Below are 25,179 nucleotides of genomic sequence, written 5' to 3'. Positions count from 1 at the left end.
TTCCCAAATTGTTGTTTATGTACTTTAACAACAATTATGGGGCTGCCTGGATGGCCCAGTCGGTTAAGTGCCCAACTTCAACTTAGGTCATAATCTCAGGTTTCATGGGCTCAAGCCCCACGTCGGGCTCTGTACTGACAGCTCAGAGCCTGGGGCCTGCTTCAGATTCTGTATCTCCCTCTCTCTCTAACATCTCCCACTTATGCTGTCTTTTTCTCCAAAATAAACATTAAAAGAGAGAGAGAAAGAGGGAGAGAGAGAGAGAGAGAGAGAAAGCTGCATTCAAGTGGTAGAAATGTATGTCACATGTTATTTTAGAATGTTAATCAATATACTGTCCTCTCATAGTAAAAGAAAAAAGTCGTCCTGGGGTGCCTGGGTGGTGCAGTCAGTTAAGTGTCTGACTTCAGCTCAGGTCATGATCTTGCGTGCTCGTGGGTTCAAGCCCCGCATCAGGTTCTGTGCCGACAATTCAGAGCCTGGAGCCTGTTTCAGATTCTGTGTCTCCCTCTCTCTCTGCCCCTCTCCCACTCATGCTCTGTCTCTCTCTATGTCTCAAAAATAAACAAACTATTAAAAAAATGTTTTTAAAAGAAAGAAAAAAGTAGTACCAGATATTTACTCAACTATACATTCATTATTACTACTGAAAGGGTGAAAAAAATCTCAAATTCACCCAAAATTTTCAAACCAATTGAAATAGTAAAAATAAAAGCAGGGGCAGGCACCTGGGTGGCTCAGTCAGTTGAGACTCCAGTTCTATCACTCAGGTCATGAACTCACGGTTTGTGACTTTGAACCCCAGCTTGAGCCCCACATTGGGCTCTGCAAGGAGTGTGGAGCCTGCTTGGGATTCTCTCTCTCCTTCTCTCTGCCCCTCTCCCACTCGCGTGGCAAACACCCTCTCTCTAAAAATAAATAAGCAAACTTAAAAAAATAAATAAAAGCAAACAAGAACTTTCGACTTCTAATAATGGTGATTAAGTAAATCAGACCTATCTTCCAGCTCAGGAAACTTGAAAAATTGGACTAATAATTTAAGTACACTATGAGATATCAGTCAATGAAGAATCATGGGGCCAAAGTTTAAGAAAAGAGAAATCCCAGAGAGTTGAGTCTGGTATACCAAGCTTCCCCTACCTCTAGAAGCATCTGCTGCTTCTAGAACTAGTGACTTAGAAGCTAAGATGCTAGGCAAAACTCTCGCTATATCACTGTGCCAGCCCGGGGAAAAAAAAAAGAGGTGAAATCCAGAGCCTCCCCCAAATACTGCATTGGGATCTCAATCTCGGAGCAAAAGTGAATAGGATTAAAGTCAAGCTTCTAATCTCAATCCTTAAAAGTAGATCAAGAGAATCTGAGATTTACATAGAAGTCCTCTGTCACAGAAGACTGCCATTATTCTAGGTCTCAAATTATCTCTATGGTTTTTCATGAAAAATGACCCATATGCAATTAAAAAGTAAAACAAAAAAAGAAGCCCAAGAAAATAACACATGACTGAAAAGCAAATAAAACATGGAACAAGACTCAAAAGGATCTAGATGGAAGTTACCAGACACAGACTTCCAAATAATTATGCTGCAAAGTAAGACCGAGAACAGTGACAGGGAACCTGAAACTAAAAATAGAACCAAATTGCTTTCTAAAACTAAACAGTAAAAGGACCTAGGTTAATTCAGCAGATGAGTTTAACACATATTAAACATGGCTTAAGAGAGAATGAGCTAGGTGCACCTGGGTGGCTCAGTCGGTTGAGCCTCCGCCTTCGGCTCAGGTCAGATCTCACATTCGTGGGTTTGAGCCCCGCGTCAGGCTCTGTGCTGACACCTAGCTCAGAGGCTGGAGCCTGCTTCCGGTTCTGTGTCTCCTTCTCTTTCTGCCCCTCCCCCTCTCACGCTCTGTCTCTCTGTATCAAAAATAAATAAAACATTTAAAAAAAAGAGAGAGAGAATGAGCTAGAAGGTATCTCAGAAAAATATACCTTTTAAAACATAAATTAGGAATAAAAAGATGAAAATACAGAAAAGGGCAAAAGAAATACAGGGCATACAGTAAGAAGATCTAATACATGTGTAACTGGAGTCACAGAAGGAGAGAAGATGACAGGGCAGAGGAACTATTTGAAATGGTATGGGCTAAAAATTTCCCAACACTTATAAAAGCCCTTAACCATGCTGCCCAAAAAATTTTCTGCAGTGATGTGATGAGGCAGCATAAGGCAAGCTGACACCCTGCAAACCACTTCCCTCCCCTCACCTAAGGTGGGATATGTGTGATACTCCTCAGGTATTCCTGGATGCCCAAGAACAAAGAAAAGGACAGAAAACAATCTGTTAAACTGATACAGTCTCCATCAGTTTACAAATATCTCATCAATGGCCTAATCTCCAGGAACTCCCTACTAATTTAACTATAATGTTGCTAGAAGGAAAAATAACCTTATTAGCTAGGCCTCCAGTAATCTGTTAAATCCTCTTTAGAATGTGCAAATCATTTCTAAAAACTTCCTCTTGACTTTCTCTCCCCCAATTCCACAGTATATAAGCAGTCACTCTTCACAACCCCAGTACAGCTCTTTCTGACCAGGGTCCTGTCTCAATGCTTTAATAAACCACGTTTCTGCACCAAAGACAGGTCTTCTTGGACCTCTACCCCACCAACACCCCAAAACCTGTTCAGATAGACAGGTTCTCCGTCTGCCAGTAAGGCAGCCAATAACTACATGTGGGTACAGAGAACTTGAAATGAGAGGAACTTAATTTCTAACTTCTTAAATAATCATTTATCACTTAAATAGCTACATATAGGTACTGGCACTGGTTTAGTACAGCCACAGGTCACAGATATAAGAATTCCTACACACACCACGTAGATCAAAAGAAAAGGATACCTAGGCACATGTAAAACTGCTTACAGCCAAAATTACGGCCCCAACTCCCCCCAACCCTGAAAAACAACCAGAGGGCTGCAAGTTATATTACTATCAAAGGAGCAACAATAAGACTGATAGCTGACTTCAGAACAAAACCAGGGAAATCAGGTCTCAATGGGATAACACACAATGAGCTGAATGAATGAAAAGAACTACCTACATAGATTCCAATGTCCTGCCAAAACAAAAACTTTTCAAGAATAAAGCTGGGGAAAAGACTTATCAGACAAGCAGTAACAGAATTCCACACAGAAAGGCCCAAATAGAGAGAACACTAATGAGCATTCTTCAGGCAAACAGAAAATCAACTCGGCCTAACAAAAAAAAGTAACTTATAGGTAAGTATAAATGCAACATCACTATATGAAACACTAATAATAAGTTATGGATGTTTAAAATACCTATAGAACCAAACTATTAGTAATAATAGGATATAATTCAGAAGAGGGAAATGTACAGTTAATTTTTCTAAAGCTGTTCATTGTCTCGGAAAAGGGAAAAATACTAACTTACACTGCACTTTAAACCCAAGGAGGAATAAAAAATTAAAAAAATAAAAAAATAAACTCAAGGAGGTATATATATTTGTTAGGTTTATGTTATCTTTGAGAAAGAGAGAGAGAGAGAGAGAGAGAGAGAGAACAGCGGGGGTGGGAAGAGCAGAGAGACAGGGAGACAGAGAATCCCAAGCAGGCTCCATACTGCCAGTACAGAGCCAAATGAGGGGTCTGAACCCACAAATGGTGACATCATGACCTGAACCAAAGTTGGACACTTAACTGACTGAGTCACCCAGGTACACCAAGAAGGTGTATTTTAATTTCTGGGATAGCCACTAAAAAAAATTAGGATATAACCTAAAATAGGATATAACCATTAAGCCACCTGTGGGGAAGTGTTTGAAATAAAAAGTAGTAACAACCCAAAAGAAAGTTCAAACAAGGAATAAACAGAATTAAAAATATCAATTTAAACTAAAATGTATCAGTAAGCATATTAGATGTAAATTTGCCCAATATTCCAATTAAAACAAACATGGTCAAATCAAACTAGTTATTTTTTAAAGAACATATGCTACTTACAAGAGACAGCTAAAATATAAATAAAAGTTGAGGGGCACCTGGGTGGGTCACTTGGTTAGGCATCTGACTTTGGCTCAGGTCCTGATCTCACAGTCTGTGAGTTTGAGTCCCACATAGGGCTCTGTGCTGTCAGCTCAGAGCCTGGAGCCTGCTTCGATTCTGTGTCTCCCTCTCTCTCTGCCTATCTCCTACTCATGCTCTGTTTCTATCTCAATAATAAATAAACATTTAAAAAAAATGTAAAAAAAAGTTGAGAGTAAAACCATGGGAAAACACATACCATGTAAACATTTAGTAACTGAAAGTAGTGTCACCTGTCATAACACTAGATAAAATACACTAGATAAAGTAGGCAAAACACATTACAAGAGATAAAGAAAAATATTTCATGGTCATAAAAGATATGGTTCACCAGGGATATAAAAAAAATCCTTAATTTATAACCACCTATAACAAAAAATATATATAAATATATAATACAAAAATGACAAACTATAAGAGAGATACATATACAATCACTTTGGGAGATTTTATACCTTTAAACTCATTTTAAACCTGTTCTGGAAGTGCCTGGGTGGCTAAATTGGTTAAGCAGCTGACTCTTCATGTCAGCCCAGGCCATGTTCTCCTGCTCCTAAGATTAAGCCCAGAGTCAGGCTGGGCACAAGCACGGAGCCTGCTTGGGATTCTCTCTCCCTCTCTCTTCCCGTCCCCAACTCATGCTCACTGTCTCTCAAAATAAATAAAATTTTAAAAAAATCTTTTAAACATAAAATAAACCTGCTCTTAATAAAAGCAAGCAACCAAAACAAGTAATGATAATTTTAAAAAGAAAGAACTTAACTGATACACATATTGTACCACATCTAACAACATAGCCTCCATAATTTTGGGAGCTTCTATACAAGGAATATTTACTAAGACCATAGGTCATAAACCAAGTCTCAAATTTTAAAGAACTGAAATCTTACAGATTTAGTTCTTAGTACAGTGGAACTAAGTTAGAAATCAGAAAAGGCCTTTTAAAGTATATAACACTTATACAAAATAAGTGCTAATCAACTATTTATGTTACTGGCAAGGCTTCCAGCCAAGAGTAGGCTATTAGTAATCAGGTTTCGAGGGAGTCAAAAGTTATAGGCAGATTTTCAACTGTATGAGGAGTTGGTGCCCCTAACCCCCACATAGTTCAAGGGTCAACTGTATTTCTGAATAATCCAAGGATCAAGAGGAATTATGGTAACTGTAGAATGTTTTCAGCTGAATGAAATAAATACACATATCAAAACCTGGAGGAGTAAATTAAAATGGTTAACTGTTGGGGCATCTGGCTGGCTCAGTCAGTTAAGCATCACATTTTGGCTCAGATGATGATCTCACAGTTCGTGGGTTCAAGCCCCGCATCGGGCTTTTTGCTGACAGTATGGAGCCTGGGGCCCGTCTTCAGATTCTGTGTTTCCCTCTCTCTCTGACCCCCCCTGCTCACACTGTCTCACTCTCTCTCAGAAATAAAAAATTTAAAAAGCACTAAAAACTGGATCCATGAAAAGACAAAACCTAGTAAGGGGGGTCAAGATAAAAGGAGACACTGGTAGTTACTATCCGGAATGAAAAGAGGACATCACTATAGATATTTAGATACAGATCACAACGGAATACTAGATACAATTTTATGCACACATAGATAAAATGTAAGAATTACTAGAAAATACAATTTACCAAAACTTATATGAAAACTGAAACTGTAAAGTATACTAAGACATTATAGAAACTGAAGTCATTTTTTACAACTTCTCCATAGAGAAAACTCCAGGCCTAGAAAGCTTCCTCAGTGACTTTCTACCAAATATTTAAGGAAGCTATAACATCCTTCTTACACAAATTCTTGAAAAAGTGGTAAAACAAAAAGCACTTCCTAATTCATTTCTATGAAGATGGTATTACCTTGGTACAAAACCTGACAAGGAAATTGTAAGAAAGTTACAAACCTATCTCATTCATGTACATAGGTGCAAAAATACTAAATGAAAAATCAGCCAAGAATTTGCATAAAATATAACAACTCACAATTAAACTGGATTTACTCCAGGAATTCAAGATTGGTTTAATAATTAAGGAGTGATAAAATAACTCCCCACCTTAAAAAAAAAAAAAAAAAACTGCTGAAGAGTTAAAATGATTACCTAAATAAATGCAGAAAAAGCTTTTGATAAAATTCAATATTCATTCATGATTTAAACAAACAAAAACAAACTAGTAACCAGTAATAGAAAGGAACTTCCTTGATCTGACAAAGGATAGATCCAAAATGCTAAATCTTAAAGTACTGATTTCTCTTCCTACTTCTAAAATTAGGAGCAACCCAAGAATTCCCATTATAATCAATCTACTCAACACTGTATTGGCAGTTATAGTCAATGCAACAAGGCTAAAAAAAAACAAAAACAAAAACAAAAAATATTTAGGAAAGGGAAAGATGAAATTAATTTATCACTCATAAGCCATATGTTTATAGAAATCAATCTAGTTGAGATAAACTACCAGAATTATAAGCAAGGTTGCTAGTTACCAAGACAATATGCAAAAATTAAATGAACTTCTACAAATCAGCCATAAACAGAAAATAAAAGTTAAAAAGATACTATTTGGGGTGCCTGGATGGCTCTTTAAACTTTTTTTTTGAGAGAGAGAGCGCGTGTGCGAGTGAGAGCATGCAAGAATAGGGGAGGGGCAGAGGGAGAGAATCACAAGCAGGCTCCATGCCCAGCGCAGAGAAGACTGAGCTCTCACAACCATGAGATCATGACCTGAGTCAAAATCAAGAGTCTGATACTTAACACACTAAGCCACCCAGTTGCCCTAAACGTCCCAACTCTTGATCTCAGCTCAAGCCCTGCATTGGGTTCCAGGCTGGGCATGGAGCCTAGTATTTAATTAAAAAAAAAAAAAAAAAAAAGATACTATATATAATAGTATCAAAAAATAAAAATAAAACCCCAAGAAGTATAATAAATTATGCAAGATCATTACAGACAAAAGTATAAAAATATTACTGAAATGATGAATTTATACTATCTATATGGCCTGGAACATTCATTATTGTAAAGATACAATCAACAGATTCAGTGCAATCTCAAACCCTCATTAAGACTGGTTTTTGTGTTTGGTTTGGTTTGTAGAATGTATCCAAAATCAACCAAGGCAATCTTGAAGAAAATCAATAAAATGTGTATTAGTTTTCTATTACTGTTCTAACAAGTTACCACAAACTCAGCAGCTTGAGAAACACATGTAGTATCTCCAGTTTCTGTGGGTCAGGACTCTCAGCACAGCATGGCTCAGGTGGTTCTCTGCTTAGACTCTCACAAGGATGAAATCAAGGTATCAGATAAGCTGTGTTTCTGTCTAGACACTCTAGGAGAGAATCTATTTCCAGGTTCACTTAGGATGCTGGCAAAATTCAGTTCCAAGCAATTATAGGACAAAGGTCTCCATTTCCTTCCTGTCAAATGAGAGCTTCTAGGGCATATGTACATTCCATACCTCATGGCCCCCTTTTCAAGGCAGCAACAGCAAGCCAAGTCCTTTTCATGTTTCTGAGCCAAATCCCTCTGATGTCTCTTGCTGTTCATTCTCTTCTGCTTCCCTTTTCTGCCTTCTTCAGCCTCTTTTGTATTTAAGGGGCTTGAGTGGTTAAACTTGTCCCACCCAAATTATCCAAGGTAATCTCACTATTTTAAGATTTGTTGTCAGTAACTTTAATTATACCTGCAAAATCCTTCAGAGCACTACTGTAGATTAGTATTCAATTGAATAATCGGAGGAAAGAAATCTTGGGAGAACATCATTAGAATTCCACTTATCAAAGGCAGGAAAGTTTGTTTTACTGGGTACCAACCTAATTATATTTACTGGATATCAAGCTGGTAATTAAGACAGTATTGATGAGGGAGCATAAGGCAGGCTGAGGGCAAAATACAAACTAGTGGGCACACACACCCCCCAGGTGGGATATGTGTGATATTCCTTGGACACCCCAGGTTACCCCAAAACAGGAAAGGACAAAAACAAATGGTTAAACTGATAAGAGTCTCCACCAGTTCACCAGAAAAAGGCAATCCCAATAGCTGAGAAAGTCCAGGAACCCCCTACTATCTTAATATTAATGCTTTGCCAGGGGAAAAAAACCTTAGCTAGACAGTAGCTAGGCCTCCGATAATCTGTGAGTCTTTAGCATATGAAAATTCCTTTAGGAACTCCCTCTCCCCCAACTCCATAAAATGGTCACTTCCACACTTATAGTGCAGCTCTTTCTGCTCACGGGTTCTGTCCCCATGCTTTAATAAAATGACCTTTTTGCACCAAAGATGACTTCAAGAATTCATTCTTGGCCATCAGCTATAAACCCCACCATCACCCCAAAACTTCATCTTATGGTGTGGTGCTGGCCCAAGACAGATAAATGATACAGAATACACTGCAGAAACAGACATGCTCCTCAGTACAAACACATGATCCATGAAAAAAAAAAAAAAGGTAGTTCTGCGACACAGTGGGAAAGAAGAATCCATTTCAGTAAATGGGTTCTCAGGATAGTCATATGGAAATGACACTACTACATTACACCACACAGAAAAAACCATCTTCAGGAAGAAAAGCATATGAAAACCAAAACAACAGGGGCGCCTGGGTGGCTCAGTTGGTTTAGCGTCAGACTTCAGCTCAGGTCATGATCTCACAATCCGTGAGTTCAAGCCCTGTATCGGGCTCTGTACTGACAGCTCAGAGCCTGCTTCAAGTTCTGTGTCTCCTTCTCTCTCTGACCGTCTACAGCTCACGCTCTGTCTCTGTTTCTCTCCTTCAAAAATAAATAGACATTAATGATAATAAGAAAAGAAAAGCATAACAACAAAGTTTCTGAAAGACAATATAGCAGAGTGGAATGACTTTAGGAATAGTGGCATAAATGGTTCAGTAGACTATCCCTTCAGTGAAACAATCATTTAACTGGTGAAACTTTTTTAAATTTTTTTTTCAACAATAACCAACCATTTAATGTTTCTGGAGATCATCCTAAGGGCATATAGTAAATGGAGAAAAACAAATTCAAGAAAATATACCAAACTGAGATGAGAACCGCACCTTATTTGAGCCACAAGTCACTCCCATTCACACCTCACAACTCCATGTGACAAAACAGCAAGCAAAGGTGACATCTGAGCCACAAGTCACTCCCATTTACACCCCGCAACTATACCAGACGGGTTCTGCATGAGCTCCCTTACCCCAGTCCAAGAGTATAATTTCACCCTGGAGGAGAAGGATGCTGGCATCTCTCACTACCCACCCCACCCAACCCTCAGCTCCATGATGCAGAAACTAAGTCAGGTAGGCATGGATGAGAAAACTAGTGGGTCTCTCTTCCCAACCAACTCCTACTAATACAGCAGAAGCTCTACTCCAAAAACACTGTCACAACTGCTCACTCCTAAGCAAAACTTCTTTACCAGGAGAAGCAAGTTGAGAACAGGGACCACCATCCTCATCCAGGGCCATATTCCTACAGCTGGGTGTCACTTTAAGAGAAGTTATCTCTTTTCTCTATCCCTAACTCCACTGAAACAAGGCAGAGATTCTTCCCAGGAGGAAAAAAACAGGTCATAAGAACCGAAAGGTCTGTTCTCCACCTAAGGGAACAGACTTTATTTGGCAGAACATCAAGAAGTTCATTCCTAAGGGTGTTTTCCAAAACTACGGAGATGTTGGAAGTAAACAACTAAAAAGAGGATTGTAGTTCCATGACAGAAGTAGCAACACGCAAAGCTACAGACCATCTAGAAATTTAAATGTGAGAATGAGGGAAACGGTGAGAAACGCAGTCTACCTCTCGAAGCAAGCACAAGTCTCAAAGGCTGGCAACCCTTAAACTTCCGTAGAAATGTGACTTAATGCAATCAGGCTGTGGGGCAATTTATGCTCCAGGAAGTTGATGAAAGCAATAGAGCAATCAGCTAGCAATTAATGGAGGCTGACAGCTGAGTGTGATAGCCGTAGAAGCAGACCAGCCAAAAGCTTAATGGAAAATCCGGGAAAGAGACAAAAAGAATAGAACCAAAACTACAGTCATCTCTGGTGGTCAAGGAGACTATGCACATGGCTTTGAGAGGGCCCAGATGTTGGATTCAGCAGAGTTCAAAACAGCTATTATAAACTAAAATAAACCGTGAAAACCAGGTTTAAAGAATTAAAGACAGGTTATTATGACAATATCTCTTCAAACAAAAGAGAATGCCAATTAATACAAAACAATTAAATTAAAATTCTGGAGTTGAAATGTACAATAATGAAAATCAAAAGTCCACTAGAGGGCTGAACAGCAGATTGGAGCTGGCAGAAGAATCAGTTCTTCTGGCTATACCATAGAATAATCTGAATCTACATGAGAGAACATGAGTGCCAGGAAAAAAGGTATAACTGCAAATTTCTCCTTTGTTTTCTTAACTGAGTTAAAAAGTAACTGCACATACAACACATATAATTCTATCATTGGGCCTAAAACATTTAGAAATGGAACATCTGATAATAATAGCATATAGGAGGCAGGCGGAGACAAACTTTATTGGAGTAAGGAAATGACCTAAGATAGTAAACCAAAACGACATAAAGAAATGAAGAAAACTGAAATGATAAGTAACAAAGTAAAAAAGAAAACTATAAATAATGTGTATGTTTTCCTTATCTGTTTCTTTAAAAGATAGAAGTTACATGAAATAATTATAATAAGGTGTTTTTCAGTTTGTAACAAAGCAATATGATTTAAAGAAAAAGGATGGAATAGAACAGAAATAAATAAAGCTTTATAAAAGCTTTATTTTATATATATCACCAGAATTATATATCTCAAGTAGATTTTGATAAGTTGTATAATGTACGCCCTCAAGCAATCACTAAAAAAAACCCTCAAAAATAATTTAAAAATCATTAAAGGAATTAAAATGGTACACTAGAAAATAATGCAAAAGAATGCAGTAAAGGCACAGAAAGACAAAGAGATGCACAGAAAACAAAAAACACAATGGCAGACGTAAATCCAACTGTATCAATATTATCAAGAGGCAGAGACTGTAAAGACTGGATTTAAAAAGGACAAGATCTGACTAAATGCTATCACACTTTAGATTCACAGACACAAACCGGCTCAAAGTAAATGGATGAAAAGACACCATGCAAATAGCAACCATAAAAGAACTAGAGTAGATACACTAATATCAGACAGCATCTAAAACATTTCTAGAGGTGAAGAGGAACATTTTATAACAATTAAAGGGTCAAGCCATCAGTAAGAGATAAAAATTATAAACACGTCTGCACCATATAACAGAGCTCCAAAATATATTGGAGCAAAACTGGCAGAATCAAAGGGAAAAACAGACAATCCTACAATAGTTAGAAGACTTCACTACTTCATTTTCAATAACAAATAAAACTAGACAGAAATTAATAAGGAAAGAGAAAGCTTAACTACTATAAACCAACAAGACCTAACAGGCACGTAGAGGATACTCCAACCACAGAACACATATTCTCCTAAAGCACACATCAACATTCTCCAGGACAGACCATATGCGAGGCCATAAAACAAGTATCAACAAATTGAAAAGGGCTAAAAACAAAGTATGTTCTCCAACCACAAATGAATTAAATCAATTACAGAAAGAAATGTGGGAAATCTACAAACACGTGGAAATTAACATACTCCTAAGTGAGCAACAGGTCAAAGAAGACATCAAAAGGAAAATTAGACAACACTTGAGATAAATAAAAGCAAAAACATTACAAAACTTAAAGATGAACTAATGGCTAAATGGGTGCTTAAAAGGAAATTTACAGTTGTAAATGCCTATATTAAAAGAGTAAATACAGGAAAACATTTTTATGAACTTAAGATACTTCTTAAATACCATAAAGAGAAGGAAATAGACCAGAAAAGGGAGAGTAATAATAAAAAACAACACTTACCCAGAACATAAAAAGAATTCCTTTAAATATATTACTGTTTTTTGTAAAACACCACAAAGAAAAACTGACCAAAAGTTTGTACATTAGATATCCAAAAGCCAATAAACATAAAAAAAATGGTTAGCTCATCAGGGAAGTGAATATTAAAACCATAAAACCACCTCACACTCATCAGGTTAGCAAAAATAAATAATACTGCCAATTTCAATTATTGGTGAAGATGTGGAACAATGGGAGTTCTCATAAATTTATCATGGGAATATAAATTGTTACAACCACTTTGGGAAACCGGCAGGATCTACTAAAGGTAAATATATAACCTATAAGCCAGTAATTTACTATTAGGTATATCCTCAACAGATATTAACAGTACATGCAGAGGCAGGTATAAACATGTTCATACAGCATTATTAGTAATAGCCAAGAAGTGGAAACAATCTAAACATCCATCAACAGATTATGTCAACTGTGGTATATGCATACAAAGTGACATTAGAGAGTAATGAAAATGAACTAGTTACAGGAATTAACATGGATGTCAAAAACATGTGAAGCAAAAGTAGCTAGTACATACTGTGTGAGTCTATCTATATAAAGCTCAAAAACAGGCATAACCAAGTCAGAATCATGATTTCTGTGGGGAGAAGAGAGAAGGTAGTGACTGATGGGAGAAAGATGAAGGCTTCTGAATGTTGTTTCTTGACTTAGTGGTAGTTACACAGATCATTGTTTATAATAATTCACTAAGCTAAAATGTATTTGTGTGCATTTTCTCTTTGTCTCATGCTTCAATAATGAAAGATAAAACAATATATAAAATTTAAAACATCAGCTACATCATACCAAAATAAGAGTACTTGAAATTTAATGGACAATATCACAAAAAAAAAACTTGTGCTGAATTTAAGAAAAGTATAATTTACAAATATATAGAAAGAAAAAATGGAGAAAATGGTCTCATCAAGTAGCACAAGGACCAACATCACTATCATATATTCTAATGCCTAAGATAAAAGACTTCAAGGAACATTAGAAATGGGCTCTTGATACAAATAGTAAGTGCGATCTCACTAGCAATCAGACATAACTGTAATTCCCTTCTCTAGGGAGCACTTTGCTTACACCTCTATGATAGAAATACAATTCCCTCACTTCCTACTTTTCTTTTTTAGACAACTTTCCTTCACAACTGGGAAGGGTTGCTCTATGATCCACAGGAGAATAGTGCTACCATGATTCCTGAATTTCCAGTTTCTATTTTAGTCCTCTTGAGGTCTGTCTTCTAAGATACACCCAGCTGTATATCCTTCTAATAGGAAATCTCGTTTGCTTATGTTTTTTTCTAGCAACCAAATGGCCAATGAATATAATATCTTAATATAGTATATGCTGCCAACTACATCACAGTTCTTCTGTTTATATCAGAAGCTAAAAACTAGTAACACAGATTGACTTGATCCACAACTTTTTTTAAAAGTGTATTTTGTAAAAGTATGAATTACATGTTATGAATTACAGTCTTCCTCATCAGATTGTGATCAAGCTCCTAGGTGACAGGGACTATATCATTTATCTTTTTTTTCCCAGTACTAGGCTAGATCCAAAAATACTTGCTGAATAAACAAACTATGCCAATAAGGTTTCTATAAAACTCTAAAGCTCTGACAATTGATTCGTATCTGGGAAGCAATAACAGACTTTAAAATCCTAGCTATCCCATTGGGAAAAAATAATAATACACAATTAAATATATGACACAAATATTTGTCTCCTTCTGCCCAGTAAACTACATCCTTCAAATGTATACTAAAGAAGCAATTCAAAGAAGAAAAATTATTGTATGCATAATAAATGCCAAATATTATACAGTGAAAAGAAATGAGATAACAACTATGATTAAGTTTTGGTGTACATATCAACTAAGTTACATTAATATACATTAATATAATGAAATATGGTTATTTAACTATATTATATATTTAATATAATATATAGCATGATTATGAAAACCATAATATGAGAACATGTACAGAAGAGAGAATGTAACTAAACATCACTTTTCAAAGACTCTCTAGGGACGCCTGGGTGGCTCAGTCGGTTGGGCCTCCGACTTCGGCTCAGGTCAGATCTCACGTTTGTGAGTTCGAGCCCCGCGTCAGGCTCTGTGCTGATAGCTAGCTTAGAGCCTGGAGCCTGCTTCTGGTTCTGTGTCTCCTCTCTCTGACCCTCCCCCTCTCATGCTCTGTCTCTCTCTGTATCAAAAATAAATAAAACATTAAAAAATTTAAAAAAAAAGAAAAACAAAGACTCTCTAATATGAGTTTGTTTTTCTTTTATCCTTGCCTTTCACCTTAAAAGAAAAAAAAATCACCAATGGATGACCATACATACACAAACACTACTATCCCATCCTACAATCAAGAAAATCTACAGGTGAAGCACTGAGAGGTTAAGTAAGTATAGTAGAAGTAACAAAATTCAAATGGGAACCTAGGTCTAACAATTGCATGCTTGTAACTATTACTTAACGTTATGCTAACTTCCTACATCATAATGCTTTTTACATATGGTATCAATATCCAAAAACTAAGGATAATGCGGTCAACTAGGTTAAAGAAATAGGAGACACTACAATGAAAGAGGAATAGGAGCCAAGAGCTTGCAGGATAAAAGATGTATAAAAGCATAAAAGTTTATTAAAACATTTAAAAGGATAAAACAATTTTAAATAGAGTAAGAAATGCCCAGAAAAAAATATAATAAAGCATTTGATAAACTTGATTAGATACATGTTCTGTCAGGTTTGCAACCTTTCAGTTAAGCGCAAAGCACTGTGTTAATAATATTTAAGCCCAGTACTTCTAGGATAAGTTGAACCTCACCTGGTTCAAAAATATATGCCCATCTCATGCACTGCAGATACAGGAGTTCAGTACATTCCTTCATACAATATTTGAAAATGCTCACCAAAAGTCCTAAAACTGTTATTCTTTTGACCCTGACAATTCCACTGAGAACTTAAAAAAAAAAAAGCTTTCACTCAAAGATATTCATTGTATCATTACATATAATAGCCAGAAAATAAATAAAATTTAAATTAAAAAGAAATAAAAAGAAAAATTATAACCTAAATATAACTACCTGTAGTAGTTGTTTTTTTCACCATAATCCCTTTCTCAAGAAAACTACCACTCAACTAATCTGTGTGATCTGAAGGGGATTATCAATTGTGATTTTCTGTGGGTTCCCCAACTCACCCTACCCACAGCCATAGTAGCTAAGCTACCTTGCAGTACTTCATCTTCCAGGTCCCAATGACTGGTTAAGAAACTGACAATTAGAGGGGTGCCTGGGTGGCTCAGTTAAGTATCAGACTTCGGCTCAGGTCATGATCTTGCGGTCCTTGAGTTCAGGTCCTGAGTTATGCTCTGACAGCTCAGAGCCCAAAACCTGCTTTGGATTCTGTGTATGTGTCTCTCTGTCCCTCTCCCGCTTGCATTCTGTCTCTCTCTCAAAAATAAATAAACATTTAAAAAAAAAAAAAAGAAATTGACAAATAGAACATATCAGTATCAGGGGCGTGGGGATGGCTCTGTTCACTGAGCATCCACTTGCTGATTTCAGCTCAGGTCATGATTCCAGCGTCATGAGATCGAGCCCATGTCAGACTCTGCACCGAGTGTGGAGCCTGCTTGAGATTCTCTTCTCTGTCCTTCTGCCCTCACCCACGATCACCTACCCTCTCTAAAATTTAAAAAAAAAAAAAAAATTCAGCAACCCAGAACTAACTGACATGTGGACATCAGGAAAGGGAAGCTGTCTGGGCACCTGGGTGCTCAGTCGGTTAGTCTGGCTTCAGCTCAGGTCATGATCTCACGGTTTGTGAGTTCGAGCCCTGCGTCAGGCTCTGTGCTGACAGCTTGGAGCCTGGAGCCTGCTTCAGATTCTGTACCTCCCTCTCTCTCTGCCCCTCCGTCTCTCAAAAATAAATAAAAAAACATTAAAAAAAAAAAAAGAGAGAAAGGGAAGCTGTCTTTCAATTGTGGTTGCTATACTAACAAGTGTCCGGAAGCCTCAAAAAGAGGCCAGAAGAATCCAGAAATGAAAACAGAGCCTCAATGACATTATTTGAAATCTTGAATCTAAGCTATTTCCAAAGCCATTCCAGCCTCCTCCACACATACAATTCCCAGTTATGTAAACCAATAAATTTTTTTGTTTAATTTACCAGGGCATATATTAAGTTTTTATCACAGGTAAGCAAGAGAACCATGACTAAAACACTACCAAAAGAAGAATGCTTAAGTTAATAAATTATAGTATATCCATCCAATGGAATACTGTTGACAAAATAGGGTAACTGTAAGAGCATGCACTCAGGAGCCTAATCTGAGTCCTGGCTCTGCTACATGTTCTCTATGTGTTCTTCAGTAAATTACTTAACCTCTCTGGGCCTCAATTTCCTCACCTATAAAATAGTAATGTAACAGTTCTTACTTCATATGACTTTTACAAATAAATGAGTTACTATTTACAAAGTACCTAGAATAGAGCCTACCATTGAAAAGTATATGCATATTTTAAATAACTGAGGGTCACGTGGGTGGCTCAGTCAGTTAAGCATTCGTCTTCTGCTGAGGTCATGACCTCACAGTTGGTGCATTTGAGCCTGGTGTCAGGCTGTGTGCTGACAGCTCAGAGCCTGGAGCCTGCTTCAGATTCTGTGTCTCCTCTCTCTGCCCCTTCCCTGCTGACGCTATGTGCCTCTCTCTCTCTCTCTCTCTCATAAAACAAAAAAAACATTAAATAAATAAATAAGATATATAAGTAAAACAAGTAACATACTATGCTGACTAAATCATATAATTACAATATTTTTTAAAACACGCGCATAAAAAGGAAAAACTATTTTTAAAGAAGCAAACACACTATTTACCAAAAGAGAAAAAAAAGTGGAGCATGCCTCAGATCTTATGAGACAGGATGAATGTGACTGGCCTCACACAAATCCCTATGACCTTCACCAGTGACACAATATTTTATCAGATGGGAAGCATATACATAGTGTCAAGTATCTATCATAAAATCACACAAAGTACCACATTTAACAAAACTGCAGATACTATTAACAATAAAGCTTACGAATTTAAATCTAGAAAAAGTTTGTTATTATCTCCAGCTAAATGTTTCTAAAAAGGCACAAATTTAGGAGCGTGACCAATGAAGAACAACAAATATTACAAATCATCCCAAAAGTCACTCATATTTGGCTTTGAAATGCATCTTTGCAGAATATATATGTTTTTGGTTAAATATGGGCATAATTTGTCTTCTTGGCAGTCCCAACATTTCAGAACTAATAATGAAGCCACATGAGAAGATTTAAGTTTCAGGGCGCCCGGGTGGCTCAGTCAGTCAAGGATCCAATTCGATTTCGACTCATGTCATGATCTTGCAGTTTGTGAGCTCAAGCCCCACATCAGGCTCTACACTGAAGGCGTTGGAGCCTGCTTGCAATACTCTCTATCCCACTCTATCTGTCCATAAAGAAAGAATCTTTAAAAATTAAAAAAAAGGAAAACTTATGTTTTGTAGCCTACCTCTTGGATTGGCTCTTTCTGCCTTTCTTTACCATGCTTTAAATGCCTATTAAGCTAGTAAAATTCTCTGTCTCTCATTAGATTGACTACATAATAGATATTACCAAGAGATTTGTTTTGTATGCAATAAAGTAATTAAAACTAAGCACTTTAAAAAATACTTATAGACAAGCCATAGCTTCAAGCCTATTTTCCCTGTGCATCAAATACTAGTACCAAAGATCGGCCACTAAAGCACCTCAACTTTGTTCAGAACCTGATGCAAAAGATTATAAAGCCTCCTGTATTCAGTGGAAAATTCTTTGTTCAAATCGTAATGTTTATCTGTTATGGCTGTGGTGGCTTATGAAGCCAAAAGGGAAGATAAATGGCATTCCAATTTAGATTATTAAACATAAAAATAAAGTTTTTCATTAGTGTACCTCTAACATTTCTTATGAAACACCTAAATGTATCTGAAAAACTGAAATGTAAGATTTGTACAGCTGGCGTAAGTTTCTAAATTGGGTTATTTGGTTTTGGATTTATTATTTGTGTTGTTTTTTAATCTTATCTTCATATGTGTATAAAACTCATGCAAAAAGAACTAACACAAGTTTACAGGTAAACTGAATGGGCCTAAAATATTAGTAAATTAAAATCTGTGAAGAAAAAATAACTAGGAAATTAAAATCAAATTTCCTCGGGATATGTTACCTAAAATATAGACATTACATTAAAATGTAGACTTTGTTCAAATCTCAGTCCTAACATTCACTGCCGCATCACACGTTTCTTCACTTCTCTTGTGCTTGTTTCCTCATCTGTAAACTGAGAATGAAAGTTGCATATACGTCACAAAGTTAAAAAATTAAAGTTAAGAATTAAATGAATATATGCAAAAAACAAATTATGCTTATTATTGCTGGTGCTATCCATATCACTCTCTAAAATATAACCTGCCTAAGAATTACTAACATAAGCATCTTCCTAGATTCAGCACACTACTTACCAAGCTCATAAACTTGACATTTTTTTCATAATAATGAAGGTGCTTGATATCTTCCTTAACAAACCCAAACGTAACCTTGAAAAAGTCATATTGCTTCTTCAAGAAACATCTTTCACCAATAAATAAAAGCTACCAAACTTTCCTCCAATAAGATATATTAGGACTAATGACAAAAGAATAAAATTTTTTAGCTGGTAAAGACCTTTGAGAGCCTTGAATCCAACCCCCCCCTCCCCATTTTACAGATGAAGCCACAAAGTATAATGGAAAAAGCACTAAGTTGAGAGTCAGAAGGGTGAATTTTGGTCCCAGGACTCTCACAATAAAAGCCTGGGCAAATTATCTAAGTTTCCTCATCTGTAAAATGAGAGGTTTGGACTCAATTGCTTCCAAGGTCCCTTTCAGCGCTACAATTCTCATTTTATGAAACTGAAGCAGAGATAAGCAACTTGCTCAAGGTTACACAGCTAGTTAATGGCAAAGCAGGGACTACACTTGGATTCCAATTACAATCAACATACTTTCTCAGCTGTACCATACTGCTTCTACTTCATAACACTATTCTTCTAAAATTTTCTTAGATTTTTGGAAATGATTAACAAGCATGAAGTGTTTTATGAAACTAAATGATTTATTCCTATGGCTCTTCTATAGAAAACAGCTTAAATCTAGACTCAGTAAGTACATGAAGTACCCAGCTGTATGTCACTTACTGTACCTAAGTAGAACCTCAACAAAGTTATGAGAATTGATGCTTAATGTCCCTAAAATCTAACTTTTCAATCCAAATCATGAGAGATTATGCTCCTTATAAAATTAAAATATGAATTGTTATAGGTAGTATTACATTCATAATTCTCTGAATAAGAGAATTAAAATTCATTTTCATTTATGTCCTGGTTATATTTAATATGCATGTTTAAATTCAAGAGTAATCAATTTAAACACTTTTCTTCCAAATAGCCTCTCTTTAGACTCTCTAGGTTTAAAACCATTAGAACAGATTAAGCATATTCCCTCTGAAATCACATAAACAATTACAAATAAGACTATAAAGACTGGTGAGAGTTTCTCTTTCAAAATTGAAAATCAGCCCCCCACAGTATTCTAAAATTCTGTGCCCAAATATATTACAAACTCGACTAAACTGTATCATAAGCAGCATCTGATTCCCAAAAATGCCCTCAATGCTTATTACATTTAACAGGGAATTTAGCAAGATTTCAGGAAGACTAATAGTATTGATTCCAGAAAATACAAGAAAATACTAAGAGGAAAAGCACAGTAAAAATGCAAAATAAAGTCAACACCAGTTTCATACCAGTGACTGAAGAGAATATTCAAATCAGTCACACATATATAAGTACAGTTTAACTATAGTATTAAGTTATTTTCAAAGTATCACAGAATGTTTACATTTTTTAATTGGATAGGACCTGAAGTCACTTAATCCAATAGCACTCAAAAATAAGAATCAACAGAATTTAATCTCTGCCTCGCCCAAAAATGTCTCTGTAGACTGCTTTAAATTCTTATTGCTAAATACTTCCAAGAGCAGTTTTTTCCACTGTTGGACAAGTCTAGCTGCTATATTATTCTTACTTACATCCTTGCCAAAAAATCATACTGAATTCAATCTATGCTTAACTTTCACCTGCTAGTATACATTCTAGAATAGCAGAATGAACCTACTCTCTCTGCCATTTATGTTTTTGAAATATAAGACCATTATCTCACTTCCCACCATTTCAGTGGTCTCATCTTTAGGCTATAAATGAATAGTCCACAGATTTCTTGTAGATCCTGGAGACACTTCTGAAATACAATACACTTCCACATTGCAAAGCACCATTTTTTTAAAAACCTGCCACTTGTCAAATTTTGGTGTAATATCAAAGAATAACAAACACAATTTCTATAAAAACATTATTAAAATATATGTTTTCTAGCTACCCATATATATGAAGCTGAATTCTCTTCACAATACCTCAATCAAAATAAATCGTAACAGACTGAAAGCAGAAGCAAAATGCAGCTGTCTCCAATAAGCCAGAAATTAAAGTGATATAAAACTATGAAACAATGCCACCAGTCTCACTAAAGTTTTTGTTTTAGAATACTTTTTCTTCATTTAAAAATTTGTTACCAACTAATCAGTTTATTATTTTTAGGTTATATAGTACTTTTGAAATTATTTCTAAAACAGTAAATATTGATTTACATATCACACATAAAATCTCTTTAGAGTCCTCAATTTTTAAGATAGTAAAGGATTCCTGAAACCAAAAACTGTATTTCTTAAGGATAGATTCCCAGACCTCTAACTATCCTGAGATGCTCTCTTCCTCTCTCCTCTAATTCATAAATGTGCCTCTGTAAAGGAAGCACCAACCACCTATCTATTCATAAGCTAAAATCCTTAAACATATAACCCTGTCCTTCTCCAGCTAGTGACTACAAGCAATTAAATGGCCATCTGGTACACCTTTATTTTTTTAAATCTCCCTACAGGTATTAATCATCCAGAGTCAAATTCTTCAATTCTTCTATCTAAGGGATGCAGTCTGTAAATACGAAAATAAAATGAGCAACAGTTTAATTACACTGCCATATTATCTTTTTAACCAAACTACTTTCACTGTTTACATAAAAAGTAAAGTGAATTATTCATATCTGGTAAGATGGAACCAGAAAATGCCAAGTCTTCTGTATAATCATTCAATTCTTAACAATAACTTATTCAAAACTACCCATGTACTAATAGGCAAGAAAAACTCCATCTGTTCATCTAGCCAATATGACATTAGGTTCCTAGGCCTCAGTAAAGCAAAACTAACCTTTATTGGGAAATGCACTTAATTTCTTCCCATTTCCTTAATCACAGGATTATTAGAAGATAAAATGGGATAAAGACTGGGGCACCGGGGTGGCTCAGTCAGTTAAGCCTCTGACTTTGGCTCAGGTCATGATCTCACAGCTCCTGTGTTCGAGCCTCACATTGGGCTCTCTGCTATCAGAACAGAGCCTGCTTGGGATTCTCTGCACCCCACCTTCTCTCTGCCCCTCCCCTGCTCATTCTCTCTCTCTCAAAATATATGAACTTTAAAAAATGGGATAGAGATCACAGCTTTATAAGATCCACCATGAAATCTAGAGCAACACTGCTGACACCTCTCAGGGAACTTCAAGACTGATAAAGGAAAAGCTCTGGGACTCTCAGGAAAAGAAGCTGTCTATATCATGCAAATTCCTAAATTCCAACAAATCCCTAAATCTTATAATATTTAATGGTGTATTTTATTTGTGATCAAGTACATACTGATATAAGAATAGGGTGAGAAAGGAATGAAGAAAGCCAAAATATAGAGCATGGGAAATAATCACAGTATAATATTAAATTTTGGGTTTCAAATATATCAAAAAGTCAAAATAATCAGTCTTTACAGTTATGACACATCTTCCAAAACATCCCATGTTTTTGAACTCCATAAAGGAGTTCCTCATATAACCTTGTACACATACATCCAATGTATTTTTTAAGTTTAAATTTGTCTATTATACGTTACATTAAATTGATTCAATTCTTCACAAAGTTGTTCTCACCTTGATACATATGTTCTTTTCTTTTTTTAATGTTTATTTACTTGTGAGAGACAGAGAGAAGAGAGAGAGCAAGAGCAGGAGAGGGGCAGAGAGAGAGGGAAACAGAGGATCCAAAGTAGGCTCTTTGCTGACAGGGAGAGCCCTACACGGGGCTCAAACCCACAAACCATGAGATCATGACCCGAACCAAAGTTAAACACTTAACAGACTGAGCCACTCGGGTGCCCCAGATATGTATACATATACAAGTTCTACTAATATTAACAGTTCTTATAACAGTCACCATAAGTCCAGAACTCTCTCAACTTACATCAATTTATACAATATACAACCGTGTATACCTGCAAAAGACGTTAAACATCTGTTAAAATGAAAACTGGGATCCCACTCAAAAGCAAATGTCTCCATCATTATGTCTAAGATGTCACATATCCAATTCCTATTAGCCTTAACAATATCTGAAAGACAACAGCTTCAGGATAAATATACAGAACCCTAGAGTAAATTAACACAGTTTTAACTTACATATTGGTTGGTCAAAAAGAAATATACCACTGTGGCCACAGAGGTACTTGGTGAAATATAATGTTCACAAAAGCATGTCTTGTTATTTCATTAATAAACAAAAGATTCACTAATTTAGTTTACATAAAAGCCTACTGTAATCCAAACTGCTACAAAGAATTCTGGTTATCTGAAAGTTCCAGCTAAATTATTCCAACCCTTCAGAATTTTCTAACATCAGGAAAATTACAGAATAATATAGAAGTTTTTTTAAATTTTAGAGTTAAAGTAACTTTAGAAACTCAAAATCTAGATTTTGCAGCCCCTAAATTACTAATACTGATAACTGATGTTACTGATGAACAATTCAACACTCTATTCCCAGCATCTAGTACAGCACCTGGCTCAGTGAAACGACTCAATAAATATTTGAGAAATGAATGATAAAAAGGAATAGCCTTTTAAAAGACAGTCTTTCCCAAGACCATACTTTACTATCACTCATTACACTATTACTGATAACACTATCATAAAGCACTTTAATTAAACTACATACAAAAATAAAAGCATACTAAAAACACCAACTGCTCTATTTACAAAATAGAATTTGGAACATTCATTTACAAATTTTCAAGTGCAAAAAGAAAAATCGCCAGATGCACTAAATCTGAATTAGTCAATAAATAAACTTTTATCTTCTAATAATCAGAACTGTGTTGGGGGTAAGAAGGAAAAGGGGGAAACGTCTCTCAATGTACTCAGCATGCTTAATGGATGCCATAAATCAAACCTTTCCATGAATTTTCTGGAGCAAATTCATGCCAATCTTTGAGCCTATTGTCACTTTCACACATGCTCACATGAACAAGATGACAAAGAATGCTATGCCTGAACCACTAGATTCAGGGCACAAAACACTTGATTAACAATTGTCAAGGCGGGGTGGTAAATATTGACAGATATTTTCAAAATAAATTAACCCCACCGATTCCTACATCAATCAAAGCTCCTGATTTCTTTTAAGGATTCACAAGACTATTGGACTTCCAGACATTTTTTGAAAATGTGGTTACAGTCTCCTTGTGTGACACAACTGGGAATGAACAACCCATTTACCAACTGCTGAAAACCGCTAAACGTTTTCCCAGACAAAAAGAGCGTTAAACGCGATTCCATGCACATTTATTCTTCCTCCACAAATGCTTCTCCCAAATATCATTTTAGGTCGTATACTTAAAGTTAAATACAGCAAGTTGAAATCTTGGTCAAAAGCACTCCTGTGTCTTACTAGCTGTGTAACTGCTACATCTGGTGGCAGTACACTTGCATGCAAGAAACCAGAAAACTTAGAAAACAATTGTAACCCATTTGGTGCGTGTTTGCAGTAATCTTTACGCCGATATTTCCCACAAAACCCACGACTCTGTCAGGAACAGTAGCCTACTTGCACAAGAGAGATAACGCACCAACACGCAGGAGGTGATGGCGAAGGAGATAAAGTTGCAACCATCTGGAGGGGGTGGCTTCAAAAACCTGCCCACGAGTCAGTCTGCCGTTTAAATTGCTCTAAGGGGCCAGGCAGGGGATCAAAGTCGGCTTTGATAATTTAAGCGACTCTCCCCAAAGGGCAGGGACCCTGCTAGCGAGGGGCATCCTCCAGGTCCCGGGCTGCAAAGCTCGCAGAGCGGGGACCGCCTCTATGGGAGGAGTGCGCGAGGGAAGGGGAGGGGGCTCGAGGATGAATGCTTCAACGGGAGGGAAAACCCACCAGAGACCGGAGGCCAGGAGGTTAAGAGTACTGAGTGTACTAGCAAATGGAGCAGAAAGGGGCTGGCGTCCGGGGGGAGGCTTCCCACCCTAGCAGTACTAGCTCTTAGGAACCCCATGCGAGTCTGCGCGCCTCGCCCCGTCCCCTCCAGCGCGCACCCCCTCGTCCGTCTCCGCCGCCACCCGCGAACCACCACCCACAGCCGGCGCACTACTTCCCCGGAGCTAGGCGGCCTCGCGTCCACCTCGTCACCATCCCCCACCCCGGGGTCGAAGGAGGAGACCCGGGGGGCGCGGGGGCCGCGGCGCGGGAGAGGAGGCCCGCGAGCGGGCGCGGGCGCGACGGCTCTTACCTTCCCTGGGCCTCCCGGATGGCGGCGTGTGATTCAGCAGGGACCTGGCCGCCGCCGCCGAGCCCGGGGTTGGAGACGTGGAGAGCTGGGACCAAGATGGCGGCCCCTCCAAACTTCCACTGCTACTTTGGACACTCATCAAGCTACTTTCTGGGAACCCGACTCCCCCCCTGCGACGGCAGCGGCTGCAACGGCACCGGCACCCGCCTCCGTCATGGCGGGGGCCGCGCTGAGGGCGAGCGAGGGAGAGAGGGCAGGGAGGGGAGCGTCAAGGGGATGGGGGAGGAAGCCGAGAAGGGGGGAGGTAGGGAGGGAAGAGGTGAGG

General features: G+C 37.3%; 1 protein-coding gene across 1 annotated transcript in view; it reads right to left on the bottom strand.

The window, feature by feature from the left end:
* Positions 1–25,148, bottom strand: part of TLK1 (tousled like kinase 1) — a 138,769-nt gene extending 113,621 nt beyond the window's left edge. Inside the window, exon 1 of the mRNA XM_029934394.1 lies at positions 24,855–25,148. Within this exon, the coding sequence (XP_029790254.1) occupies positions 24,855–24,993 (139 nt within the window). The 5' untranslated portion in view covers positions 24,994–25,148. The remainder of the gene's footprint in view (positions 1–24,854) is intronic.
* Positions 25,149–25,179: the final 31 nt, after the last annotated feature.

This window comes from Suricata suricatta, chromosome 3 (genome assembly GCF_006229205.1).
Source record: "Suricata suricatta isolate VVHF042 chromosome 3, meerkat_22Aug2017_6uvM2_HiC, whole genome shotgun sequence".
Lineage (NCBI taxonomy): Eukaryota > Metazoa > Chordata > Mammalia > Carnivora > Herpestidae > Suricata > Suricata suricatta.
Note: the sequence above shows the minus strand (reverse complement) of the source record. Positions and strands in the feature narration are given on the sequence as shown.